Source organism: Lissotriton vulgaris, chromosome 3_1 (genome assembly GCF_964263255.1).
Source record: "Lissotriton vulgaris chromosome 3_1, aLisVul1.2, whole genome shotgun sequence".
Classification (NCBI taxonomy): Eukaryota; Metazoa; Chordata; class Amphibia; order Caudata; family Salamandridae; genus Lissotriton; species Lissotriton vulgaris.
Genome location: NC_141689.1, coordinates 392,087,441 through 392,101,201, shown reverse-complemented (window position 1 = coordinate 392,101,201; position 13,761 = coordinate 392,087,441). Strand labels below are relative to the sequence as shown.

At 41.1% G+C, this 13,761-nt stretch overlaps 1 protein-coding gene across 2 annotated transcripts in view; it reads right to left on the bottom strand.

Annotated features, from left to right (window-relative positions):
* PARP8 (poly(ADP-ribose) polymerase family member 8) overlaps window positions 1–13,761 on the bottom strand; it is a 670,996-nt gene that overhangs the window by 64,093 nt on the left and 593,142 nt on the right. For both annotated transcript variants that reach the window (XM_086960612.1, XM_086960613.1), the window contains 3 exons: window positions 8,197–8,269; window positions 6,890–6,959; window positions 5,531–5,607 (listed from right to left, as the gene is read on the bottom strand). In XM_086960612.1, the coding sequence (XP_086816738.1) occupies window positions 5,531–5,607; window positions 6,890–6,959; window positions 8,197–8,269 (220 nt within the window). The remainder of the gene's footprint in view (window positions 1–5,530; window positions 5,608–6,889; window positions 6,960–8,196; window positions 8,270–13,761) is intronic.

Below are 13,761 nucleotides of genomic sequence, written 5' to 3'. Positions count from 1 at the left end.
CATGGGGAATGCATATTGCGGTGCAAGTGTGCCACGGGAGCCCCTTCCTAAGAGTAATGGCCGTTACCTCTAGCATTATTGGAGTAAACTGCTATACGTTTTGGCACCCATTAAATGCAACTCCTGTAAGAAGCAGATAGCCGCACCATGACGTATAAGATACGCGCAGCCAATCGCACCTTTCTACAATCATTCAGGCCAAGCAGATTCCATGTTACTGCTTTCAGTGTGGTCACTCTGTTAGCATTCACACCCATGCATGCAGTCCCATAGATCCATGTATGCCGGTGTTAGGGTAGCGCCCTTCAAATGTTGATGATACGGGAAGGGAAATGGGCAAGGAAAAAGAACAGAAAAGGAGCAATACAACTAGTATAAACTACCCCCACCCAAAAGTCCCACCCCCCCCACCCACTACAGCTGCCCAACATGGCTGAAAGACATTTCCCCTACCCTGAATGGGCCATAAAGGGCCAACTGTAAGGTAAAAAATAGGACTCATACAAGAGGGTAATGCCAGGGGCCTCTGCATATCCCAGCGATTTGATGCTGAGAGGCTGGACTAATAACACTAAAGAGGGACAACCTCTCATTCAGTCAGGCAACCGTGTCCGATTCCTGTGTGGTTTGTGTGTAAGGAAGGTATAGCCTGTGGTAGGACACAGAAAGATTTGAGTCCTGCCAGGCTATTGAGACTCCAATCCAGCCTGCCTCATGGTGCTCAGTCAGGATTTCAATCAATTTTGCTAAGGGGTCCTCTACCACCTGGTCCTTATATGCAGGTGCAGTTGATTTGGGAGGCCTGAGGCTGTGTACAAACTGGCGGTCATCTTAGGATCGGTGAGAAATTAGTTTTTGCCAGATTTGAAAATACGAAGCTTTGCTGGATAGAGCTGAGAGTACTTAATATCCTGTTGCTGCAGCGGTCTTTTTACTGGCACAAAGTCTCTTCTGGTGGCTTGAACGGATAAAGTGAAATTGGAGAAAAAAGAAACTGCATTGCCCTGATATCTAGATTCCTGCAAGTCTTGAGCCTCGCAGTGCACAATGTCGCGATCCCTATAGTTTTCTAGTCTTGAAATTTGAGGTCTGGCGGGGGCTCCCAAGGGGAGGTGGGTGATCTCTGGCCAAGGGATCTGTGGGCACGCTCTACTATGCAGACCGCTGACAGGGCATCACCAAAGAGGGATATGCGCATTTCTTGTACATAGTGTTCAATCCGGGTCATTGCTGTTTTCTCTGGGATTCCAGGAATTCTCAAATTATTGCGTCGCAACCTGGCATCCAGGTCTTCATTTTTATTCCTTATTACTTACAGAACCTTCTCCATTTGCAGCAATTTCTCACGGGTCACAGTGCCATCATCTTCCAGGGCAGAGGTCTATTGCTCGACCTCAGCGATGCACTCATCGTGATTTGACACCTTATCACTGTGCCGAACCAAGAGGTCAGATATTGATTACATTTTAAGGTTGATTTGCTTTAGGTCTGTAAACCTTTCGCAAATGTTTGGCTTAGTGGTCGATGAGGGGTTCATTGCTGTTTCTGCTTGCTCCTCTGCTGAGGGGTGTTCCCTCTGGGGGTTTGCGCTGCTCGAATGAGACCTTAGGTAGCCTCGCATCTCCCTTGCCTATGGATTGCTGCTTGTCCCACGTAACCAGGACATGTATTCCGCCGGAGTAATTGTGGCAGATGCAGGGGGTCTGTTCTACTGGGGTGCAAGTCTGCACCGGGCCCTCCCACCCATGTAGCAGCCCCATTCGTTCCAACAGGAACAGGCCTTGATGGGCCTGCGCAGTGTCAGCCCTTAGTCCTCCTCATCACGGCACAACTGCAGTGTGAGTCTGCCTCCCGATGTTCCACGACTGCAGGCACCCTTCAATGATATCACAGCCCCCTTTCAGGATCCACAACCAGTTCAAGCACAGCGGAGAGGACGAAAGGGAGAGAGGGTGCCCAGAGTCCACCAAGCTGTGCCACTCTGCTAGACCAGCCTGCAGTGCCCAAACGTCATCTCCACCCCTTGGGGAGGTCGCCACTGCAGTCAGGGCCCTTCACAGCCTGGTTATATACCGCCGGGCCCGGCACAAAGTCACGCAACGATTCCCAACTGCTCACGTGCACCCTGTCTCACCTCCGCCCTGGTCCCTCAGTGGGCCAGCCGTACACGAGACTCCAGTGGGGTGCCTGCCTACTGCCTCCGTCCTCCTTGGGCCTCACTGGGATCCTCCACTTCACCACATCACAGGGATGGAACAGGGCCTGCTGACCAGCATCCTCTTTCATGCCAGAAGCAGCAGGATATCCAAGGCCAAGCCGCCCGTCTTTTTTCTCACCTCAGTTTCTTCCCGGCCACCGTGCCGGGGCTGATCTCACTGCACTGGCTTACTCAGATCAGAGCCGCCACCTTGTTGCCACAGGCAGCACCCACGTCTTCGCTTTTACACCGCTGCACTCTGTCCAAGCGGTTTAAGTCACCCAAACTGAGGTCATCAGCTGCAGTGCCTGGTCAGGAATGCTTCCTCTCCTTTGCAGGCTGTAATGGATGCTCGATCCCCAGGATAATTAACGGATTGTCCATCCAGCCTACAGAGCCCCACTATGTGGCCGTCATCTTGCAGCCGGCACTCTAGTGTCTCCCACAAATGGCAAGTTTAGCTCTATTTCAGGAGATGTATCTAGCCCATTGATGTTTTGGAAGTCTACATACAATTAAACCTTGGTATAATGATTGGGGGAGCAACGTGTTCTCTTTCTCTTCTTCATCAGTGTCTTGAGGGACCTTGGGTGCTTTTCACACTGGGTATGAATCCTCTGATGGTACTGCTGTCACAGCAGAGGTACTATATTGTAATCTGGATGTGTAAGTGCATGTTGCTATTTCTTAAATTTATATTGTGACATATGCCTGGATCGGTTTGGATCATGCCAGTGGAGTCAATAACTGCCAGTGCAGGACGAACTGGTGTGGACCTTGGCACTGGGTTCGAAATTTGTGCCAGAGTAAGAGTGAGCCAGGTAGTGGGCCAGCAAGGGAAGGCTGCTTTAGGGAAATATTACCAGACAGAAGTCTAACTAGAGACTCCTGCTGCTCGGTGGGAAGTGAAGATGCACCAGAAGCAGCTGGTAGTACAACAAAGATCTGCTGTATGACTTCTTTGATGGCTCCTATTTGGTGTGAGGTCAAGGATGGCCAGAGAAATTAGGTCACAACTGCAGCATTGGTTTGGACATTGGAAGAGTACAAACTTTACCATGAGGCCCTCACATCTTTGTACTAGATAGCAAGTGACCAAGTTATGGGATGGGAGTCAAAACTTGCTTAACCATTTTGTGCTTATGTCTATAGTTTGATTTAGACTTACCAGAAGACTTTGGGGCACATGCAACAAAGTAGGCTTTGGCGAGTCTTTAATTGCGATTATTAAGGAATTGCAATTAGGGACTCTCAAAAGCCTATGCATTTAGTCATGGCTATCAGAATAGCGATTTCTAAGCATTCCTTAATTGTGACTCGCAAATTGAGAGTCGCAATTGAGGAAGGGCTTCCCATTTATTCCTATGAGCCTATGGGCCTATAGGCCCATAGGAATGAATGGGAAATTGCATGCAATAGGTACTCGCAAATTGCGCAAGCAATTTCAAGAGCGCAAAGGTGTCAAAATGACACCCTGTTCCACCCCTGAAATTGTGATGTGCACCCATGTTGCGCACACACATGCCCCAAGGGTATGTGTGTGTGTAACTTGAAACCCTGAAAAATGCATTTTTCAAGGTTTTTGCAAAATACAGACCAGAGTAATTTCTCTGTATTTTGCGGCCCCAAATAGTGAATTCGCTAATTCTAATGGGTACATGCATTGCATTTAAGGAATCACAAATTGCGATTCCTTAAATGCAATCGAAATTTAAGAAATCGCAATGAATTGCATCGCAATAGGCCTTTTTGTGGGTGCAAATGGCCCATTTTTGCAAATCGCACTGTTTGCGCCCGCAAAAACTGTTGATGATCGTGCCTGTTTGTTCCAGGAAATATTTTTGAGCAGAAACGGCCTCAGGACTGGGACTTCAACCAAGCCTGTAACTTAGAACAAGAGTTGTGCTTCGATTATGACATCTTCTTGTGTTCAGTGACTTCTGTGCTGAATCACCCCACGATGCATGAGGGCACACTCATATTATAGACTCGTGGCTGGGGCCCAAGCACCACATACACACCACATGATGGTTTGTGGCTGACATCTAGTTACTGCAGACATGGCACATTTGAATACTGTACAAATGATTTCCTAGTAGACTGCTTCAGGTTTGGAGTTGTTAAAGACTGACAGAGATGAGGGCAGAAAAAAAGGAACTAATGTCAGTGTAAGGGATAGTGTTTCTAGGTGGGTCAGCTGTCACTTCTGGGGAGGTGCGGAGTCTCTGTAAAGTGTGCCATCTCCCTGTGTGTGGGATCATTGCTTTCAAATCTTCCGGATCAAAGCTAGCACCTCTGGATATTTTAAATGAGGAACCTTTGGTTGAAAGTATCCATCAGAATAAACTGAGTATGCAAAATGCTGTATTAATTGAAAAGACGGTTTGCTCTATAAAAAAACTGAGAATAAAATTAATTTTAAGAGGCCAACTAAAAGTACAGATTCATTGACTGATACATACAAGTGCCCGAACACTCTAGTATCCTGACAATAAGATACAATTCTCAAATATCAGGATAGTGGCAGCGCCTAGAGCATACATTGTAGGAGTTAAAATAGTTAGTAAATGTCCTTGTTTAAGCTTAACCTCTATCCACTTGACAAACAATGTAGCAAATTTTTATAACAAAGACATCTCTTTTTCAGTATAAAGAAAAAAAAGCAAGGTGTCCTCAACATCTATAAACCTCTTTTGGTTCCTCACATGAGCAGGTGGAATCACATAAATATAGGGGTAAGGTTACTGCATTAAATATATTTAAAATGAATACACTACAAGTGGAGATTAAAAAACACAAAGAATAAAATTATACAATATATGTATAAACCACATTTATTATAGAGTAAGTACAACACAAGTCAGAACTACTGGTACATGCATGAAGGAAATATATTTTTAACTTTGTTTCTTCCACCATTCATGGGCCACTAAATAAATCAGACAAAACTTTAGTAACAAGTGAGAAAAGGCATTCTTCCATTGCTCAGCTATGATACTTGCATACCTCTCTCTCAACAACCATACATCAATTTACATTGTCAACCCCTTGGTCCCCTTATGTATGTTATATTCAATGGGTTGCAAGGGATTGCACAAGCACCAGTAAGTATAACCTACCAACAATCATCAAGTAACCATCATCAGCATGCAGGGAATAAGGATTGAACTTTGCTTTGGGCCTTCTCCTATCGTGTGGACAACGTTCGAAATGACACTGTATGTTACATCATGCAGTATTTTGTAAATCAGTAACTCTCAATATATCAAAGGGTTAATATTTCAGGTGACTAAAATATTGGAAAAAATAAACAAGCCTGCAGTGCTGTTTTACCTGTACTGTATTACCGCCCTTACTATTTGAAGGTGGGTCATCCTTGGGTGACACCTTCTGGTGCTTCTTGTTCATCCCTGAGGGTTACATGACGCAAACACAATAAACAAAGTGGATATTAAGAACAGCACTCAACAGTAAGATGAGTATTTCATAAAAGGATGAAGATAAGCAGGGAAGCATGCTTTGCTATAGATGCATTTACAGTATTGGACAAAATAGACAGCATTACCAAAGGACACACACCTGGTGATTTATTATATTATGTCTATGAATGTATTGCCTATGAGCACAATTTTCAAAGAGCAAAAATGCAGCAGCTAGCTAAAAGCACATGACTAAATGCTTCTTAGGAAGATGTGAGAATAAAATACAGCCACCTATGGGAGAGACAGTCCAGGGTCTTGATGGAGCTACTGATGAGCTCCCTTACTGGCCAAAACAATAAATATATGGGAGCAAAGAGCTTGCCTGCCTTGTGTGTCAACAGGGTACGGGAGAAGGAAGCGGTGTCACCCAATGATGGGTTCTGGAATCACTCATCCTATTGGCAAAGTGGGGCTTCTGTGGTGGTAGACCAGGCAAAGTGCTAGCCATTCTCTGAAGGGCCAGCAAGGCTCCCAAATGTCTACTGCCCTTGATCTGATATTTGTTATGAGACATGCAAGATGTATATTAGTTATTATTGAAATGGAAAGTGGAATCTATTTTGCTGTGTCAGAATTATTACAAAGTATAATATTGATATATGTATCTGTTTTCCTTTTGTAATGCTTTAGACTGGGAACAAATATTTAAATATGACAAGCAGTGCAATTCACCCTTGCACATACATCATTTAATGAAATACCATGAGCAACAATGAATACTATATGACTGTGCCAACATCGACCCCAGCTAAATTTGCTTTTGAATATTTAAATATCATCCAAAATTCTTTTCAAGTGATCTGGTACCAGGTAAGTGTTTAACGAGCTCATGAGTGCTAATAGTGGGATAGCAAAGTGGCAATTTGCAGCCAAGGAAACATTAGTACAGGAATCTTAAAATACACAAGAAAGTCCAATTATTAGTAAGAAACAGAACAATTGTGATATTAATTACAGGATATAATTAGGCAAGCACGTAGACAAATGCCTTTTTAGCTTCAAATACTTTGTACAACAAATGTATCATCCCACAAATACAGAAACACAACTTTGAAGGAAAAAGAATAAGACTGCGAAATCAACTACATTATATCAGTACAATCTGGCCAAAACAACGGAAATATTTAGTGCTCTAGTTTTTGAAATTTCAAAAAAGGTAAATCAATGGAAAATGTAACAAAAATATTACCAACATTTGTTAAATAATCACCTGAGTATCCAAATGATATGCTTGACAAAGGGCTAAGGTAGATCCCATTTCCGTACATTGCACCGTGAAGCTGAAAAAGATCAGCCTGATCAGCATATTTATAGGTACATACTATCAATTATCAATAAAAATTGTTTATTCAGTCAAACTAATTACCATAAAAGCATCTAAATGTATACATACAACATACAGAAATTAGTCATCAGTACACAATTAAAACTTCAGAAGTCAGTGCTGGACAGTTGTCTCCCAAAAAAGGTCACAGCGGACAGAAACAGATATCATGGTTACATTAGTAAATGTCAGAAATGTGATCCAACTGTGTTAGAACCTAAAGGGAGGAGATTTCTGATCTTCTAAACTAGGTCTTTATCCATAGATTTGACCTATATCGGAACAGAATGGGCATTCATTTCAGACATCTCTTTGATATTAGGAATGTGTGATACATTGATTAACTTAAAAGTGACAAAGCTATATTAGCAGGTTTTGGTGAAGCAGGGAAGAGGAGACCCTTCACCAAACAGTACTGTGGTCATATATGTTGTGTGCCAAGCTGTAAAGGCCTTCTTTACAAAACGAAAATTACAAATTGGAAGTAGTACACTGACAGGATCATAAAACTGGGACATGGTCCTACGGACATGAGCTAGGTGGAAAGTCACAGAAATATAGGGCTCAATTAATATGCTCTAAAGTGAGACAGGACAGACACATTTCAGAATGTGAAATGCAAGAAATATTCACTGAAAGAGTTCCTTTCCAAATACATGTCCATTTATCATACTGGAGAAAGACTATGTCATGCTAAAACTTCCTTGTACTAGAAACTGTATTAAGGCATAGAACAGCCACTAAAGAGAATATGTTGACACAAAGGCATTAATTACATTACTTTCAAAGGACGAGTTCAGACATAAAAAAGTTAGGAATGAGAAAGCAAGCATTCATCTGATGTCAATGTAAGGCACAAGTAGACTCAGCATTTCATCCTTCAGTTTGCTAAATAGAATAGCATTATGATGAAAAGTAATACATATTAGTTGGAGTCCTATGAAACTAACAATAGGCAATAAGGTAGCGGAAGTGCTGTATGTGTTATAAGATACTTAAAGAAATATTTACACAACACGAATTATTAGCAAATCATATTAGTAAAGGATTCTAGACTCTGTTTTTACAATGCATTACAGACCATTTAAGTGCAATACAAATGTCAACAATATGCGATTAAAAAGTGCAATAGAGCTCTAACGAATACATATTAGGTTGTAACACTGTTTGCCTTTAGAAATAGAGTGGGTTACCTGTAATCTCGTATTGGAAGCAACCACTAATCCGTTCCTCAGAATAGAGTGCCAGTTTTCAATGTGCGATCCGCTTAAAAATAGAAAACATAGAGCTAAATTTAGTTCTCACAAAAAAGTGAATGGGGTGTCAAACAAAGTCTAGGCTAAATACACTTAAGTGGAAAACACTTACAATTCATACTGAAACACAACATAGTTCGTATAAAACAAACAGGCATTGTCAAATACAATAGGTCTGGCTTCCAAATTGAGTTATGCATAAGTAATTCAAAAATCCTGCAGAAATGAACAAAACAAAGATTGTTTTCTGTAGAGCAGAATGTGTCTATGACATAGGGAATTTAATGTATGATGAACAGTTGATGGAGGAAGGATTCGAGAAAAAGAAACTTGCTCGGATCAATCTCTCGTTAACGTGTACTAATAACTAGAAACAGTAAATAAGCGAAAATTAACATGCACACAACATTCACATATGGGGGAAAGAGCTTTAAGCATGCTTGAATAACAAAGAATAATATGCTTTGCGACTAAATCCTGATTGAAACCGAAAAACGCTTTTGCACATGTGCAAACCAGAACCGCGTAAGTAATCATGGAACTAACCTGTTTGAGCCGGAAAACTCTCACGCATGTGCAAGAATTACTAATTGTAGGTCTTGAGGCACTGAGTGCCTGGCATATGCTTGCCTGAATTTAACAGAAGCTTGTTCTGCTAATGCTTTTGCTTAAAGAAAAATAATTTAACATGGGATAGAGTAGAAGTGGGCTGTGAACAGTGACAATCACATATTTGAGAAATTAACAACTGTTTATGATTCTTTTGTCAATAGTGTACATTTGGGCCGGTATACCTTGGCAATGCAAGGAAATTGTGCTGGAAGAAAAATTGTATTGCGCATGTCCGTAAAGAAACGTATTGTGACCTGTTGCCCAGAAAAGTTCAATAACTGCCAAAGACCAAGGACAGCAGCTGTGTGAACATGGGAACGTGCGCTATTTGTCAATGGAGCTTGAATAAAATGATATTTAATTTGTTACAAAAGATGTATGGGAAAGGAAGTCATGGAGGAGCTAAAGGGGGAGGTTTTACAAAACAAAGGTGTCTTAATAAATTAGCGGTGTCAGCATAGTATGATGTGAACTCCCCTACTCTCGACCAATCAAATTCCGTATTTCACCGATATTTGCAACTTTAAGAAAGGGAAAGCAGAAATGAAGGCTATAATTAAGGTGACCATAATATTAAGAGTGCTTGCCTGCTGCTTAGTGCAAAGTGCTTTGGTGCTGAGGGTGCTGCTGGAGATTGCTAAATGTAAATGTAAATTGATACTTGTATAGCGCACTACTCACCCGCAAGGGTCTCAAGGCGCTTGTACGAATACCGCTGTGGAACCCGTCCTGGCTTTCCCTGTGAGGCGTCCACTCCTGGGCACCCCCAGGGTGGAGGCCAGGCATCCTTAGCATTGTAGGGGCTGTTGTGGAGATTAAGCAAGCTATTGCCCAGAGTTGCAGAGTGGGACTCTATGATTAGAATAGGCACCGAGGTGAGAATTATCAGGTCCGTGGAAATTTGAGCCCTAGACCCGCAGAGGCAGGGAATTGAACCCTGGTCCCGGGCTAGACCTCTGCATCAGGGTCTGCCGCTCTAACCATTGAGCCACACTTCTCACTGATCCGAGAGACGAGAGGGAGTGGCAAGAGAACAGACTGGGAAGATTCACCCTTTTTTTTTATTATTGAGAGTTCAAGCAATTTACAGAGATACAGAATTGTCAAGTAAAGTGCATAATGCTAAATAATCAGAATACTGAAACTGCTTTACAAGTAGACATGTGACAGAGAAAAAATAGAACATTACAAATCACAAATGGATATAGTGCAAACTGCAAAAGTGATAAACATTAGGAGTAAACATACCCCAACAATCTTTCACATAATCCTGTTGCAGAAAAGAGACTGGGCAGACATGTACAGCATTATATATCACAAATGGATAAAGTGCCAAGTGCTAAACATTAGGAATAAACATACTGCAACGATCTTTCAGATAACCCTGTTGCAGAAAAGTAACTGGGCAGTCATATAGTATAATATAAAGGACGTGTAAAGTGCCTGAGTGCATAGGATAAGTTAACAGTAGATTGGGAGGAAGTTGACCCTTAAGTACCAGGCTTAGCTGTTCAAACTACGACCCCGCCATCTCCTCAACGATTATAAGCATTCCAATAAAAAATCCCTTAACTCTGAACTAGACCCCCAGAGAGCTCAGTTTCTCAAACTTCTTTAGTGAACCTGATCGTATTGCATATTTTCTTTCCAATTCTTTGATTTTACTTAATTCCGCTCTCTTGGCTTGGAAAGAAGGTATCCTATCTGTTCGCCAGCACTGTAAAGTTATGGATCTTGCTACTAATAATAATAATAATACAGCCATTTGTAAAGCGCAAACAGCTACCTCCCAAAGGAGGTGTCCCGGCGCTTTAACAACAAGTGACAGCGAAATAAATGGTCAAACGCCAGCCATCCACCAGAATTATTCCAAGTTAAAAAGCCAGGTCTTAACTGCCTTCCTGAATAGAAATTCTAATTCGATATGCCGCAAAGTAGGCGGTAAGGAATTCCATAGCTTGGCCACTCTCTACTGCTGCAATGTATAGGCACTCTTCTTGTGTAGTGCTTAGCATTCTATTGGGAGAGTAACCCAGAACTGCAATGGATAAGTCAATGGAGATGGCAACGTCTAAGGTGAATCTGAGATAATTTTCAATTCCTTCCCAGAGGCTACTGATTTTCGGACATTTCCAAACAATGTGTGACCAGGTGCCACTGTTCTCTTTTGTGCAGCGGAAACACCTGTCCTCGATTTGTGGATATATATTATGTAGGAAAGAAGGGGTCCTATAGATTAGCCATTTTGAGTAGAATTGCATAAGTTTGTTAACTCTGCACCAGGTTGATTTTGAGACCTGCATCTCTTCCATTTTTCACCATCTATCACAGATTTTTTCATATAGGGGGAGAGACTTATTTTTTTCAAAGATTTTAACCCATGCGCTAACCATCCGTTGTGTCGGGAAAACAAAGGCTTCGCTGATACCTGGTCTAGAAGATGCACTTCTTATATCAAATCTTTCCAAAAAGGGTTTTATTATAATAAATGACCATTTTAGCATTACTTTAGAGTGTAGGAGTCCCATTTCAGTCTCTGACCATGACTTCCAACAGTTGTCTTTAATAAAATCACGAATCTGTACATACTCTTTTTCTTCCCATTTTTTTAAAATACTGATCTCTAAAAGACATCTCTCCCCAATGTAATATGGGACAGGCTAGTCGAACTGTTAATTCTTGGAATACTGTAAAATGTTAAAAATTTAGATTTTTGCTTAAGTACCCATTGGAGAGTCTTGTATCATATTTTCTTAGGGTATTTGTTTATTCTTGTGGGGTCAACAATATTATACTTCTTTAGGATCTTATTTATAAAAAAGTTATCTGCCTCCAGGGGGTCCAATAAGAAAAATCTGGAGATATAGTGTGCGAAGGTCATGTGATAGTAGTTCCTAATATTTGGAAGGGACAGCCCTCCTTCTGCAACAGGGTGGATTAAAATGCTCATTGCCAGTCTTGGTATCTTATTAGACCATGAAAAAGTAGAAAACATACTATTTAACTCTTTAAAAAAAGCTGCTCGTAGTGCACATGGAGTGGTTCTAAAAAGGAAGTTGAATAGTTGAAGAATAGACATACGAATTAGTGCCACTCGATCTAATATTAATAGTGGGAGCTGGTTCCATTGTACCAACATGCATTTCACTGTTTTAAGCAATGGTGTCTAGTTCAAATGAAATATGTCTTCTACTTTCTCCGTCACGTAGATCCCTAAGTATCTCTTTGGGCGAGTGTTATAGACAGGTCTAAACTCTGGCAATAGAGAGTCGATGGGACAATTGCACAGTATAATCTCTGTTTTAGACTTGTCTATTTTATAGCCTCCTATTGCTTGGAAGTCCGAGAAAATCCTCATGATTTCCTGATTTAGAATTTAAAAAGAGGAAAATGTCATCAGCATAAAATTTTACATTTGTCATCCCTTGAACAGGGACCGTGTACGCCTTTTTCTATCTCATTGCTATTGCTAGGGGCTCTATAAATAACGCAATAAAGATCGAGAAAGAGGACACCCTTGTCTAGTGCCTCTGTTTATTAGACATGTGCCTATTAATTAATTTGTGCCTGCGAGTTCTTGTATAGCCGATTCATTGTATAAACTCCTCTTGGAAGCCAAACTTTTCCATAATTTAAAACAGACAATCCCAAGAAACTAAATTGAACGCTTTTTCAGCATCTAAAAAACAAACCTGGGCCTCGGTCTAAACAGTGCTTCTAATAAAAAAAATCGTATTGGTATGGAGCTGTCTCTCAGCTACAAACCCACACTGGTCTGTATCAATAAGTGAGCCTGCCATTCTATTTAGCCTATTAGTGACAAGATTTGTAAAGATTTTGTAGTGAACATTAAGAAGGGTAATGGGCCTATAAGAATTAACATTCCTGCTATCTTTATCCTTCTTAAGGATGCTAACCACTACTGCTGTGCGGAAAGATAACAGAGGGTCACCACTTTTCAGAAGATGGTAAGCAAGTTTTAAAAAGTCAACATTGAGAGTTGAAGCAAATCTTTTAAAAAATTCTGCGAAAAGGCCATCTTCGCCAGTTGCTTTACAATTAGGCAAAGAGCTTATGACTAACAGCTAGATGCAACAAGCATCATGCATCTGCGACCGGTATTTATGCATTTGGGATGCATCATCCCAAATGCATAAATCGCTATTTGCGATTGCATTTAAGGAATCTCAAATTGAGATTCCTTAAATGCAATGCATGAATGTAAAATAGCTAGCGATTTCTCTGATAGGGGTCGCTATTTACCGTGAAATCAAACTTCATGGTAAATAGCGAAAACTGTGAAAAATGCACTAAAGTGCATCTTTCAAAGTTGTATGTTACACACACACACACTTGTCCTTGGTACATGTGTGTGTGCAATATCTGTGTCCAGGTCAATTTAAGGGGTTCAATAGAGTGTCCTTTGGACACCCGTCACCCTTGAGATTGCATTCTCAAAATGCGATTAGGTAATTGCTAATCGCAAATTGAGAATTCCTCCCCATTTATTCCTATGGGCCTCTTGGCCCATAGGAATCAATGAGATGTCATTCCTTATTTGCGAATCACACCCTGCGAGTCGCAGATAAGGAATATTTAGGAATTGCTAATATTTTAGCAAATCCTACATGCATTTGATTTTGCGAGTCCCTAAATGCAAATCTTTAAACTTCGGAATTAAGGACTCGCAAAATCGAACGTTGATGCATATAGCAGAATGTCAAGTTATTGCTTCGTGAAGTCAATTAGCAATTCCTCTTGAAAGTTCCTAGTTAAGTTATGAACTGGCAAATTATGGAGACAACCGCAAATGGATTTGGAGGATGCATGATGGTTTGATTGATATATTCTGTTATAGTGCTTAAGGAAGGCCTCTTCTTTGTCCAAAGT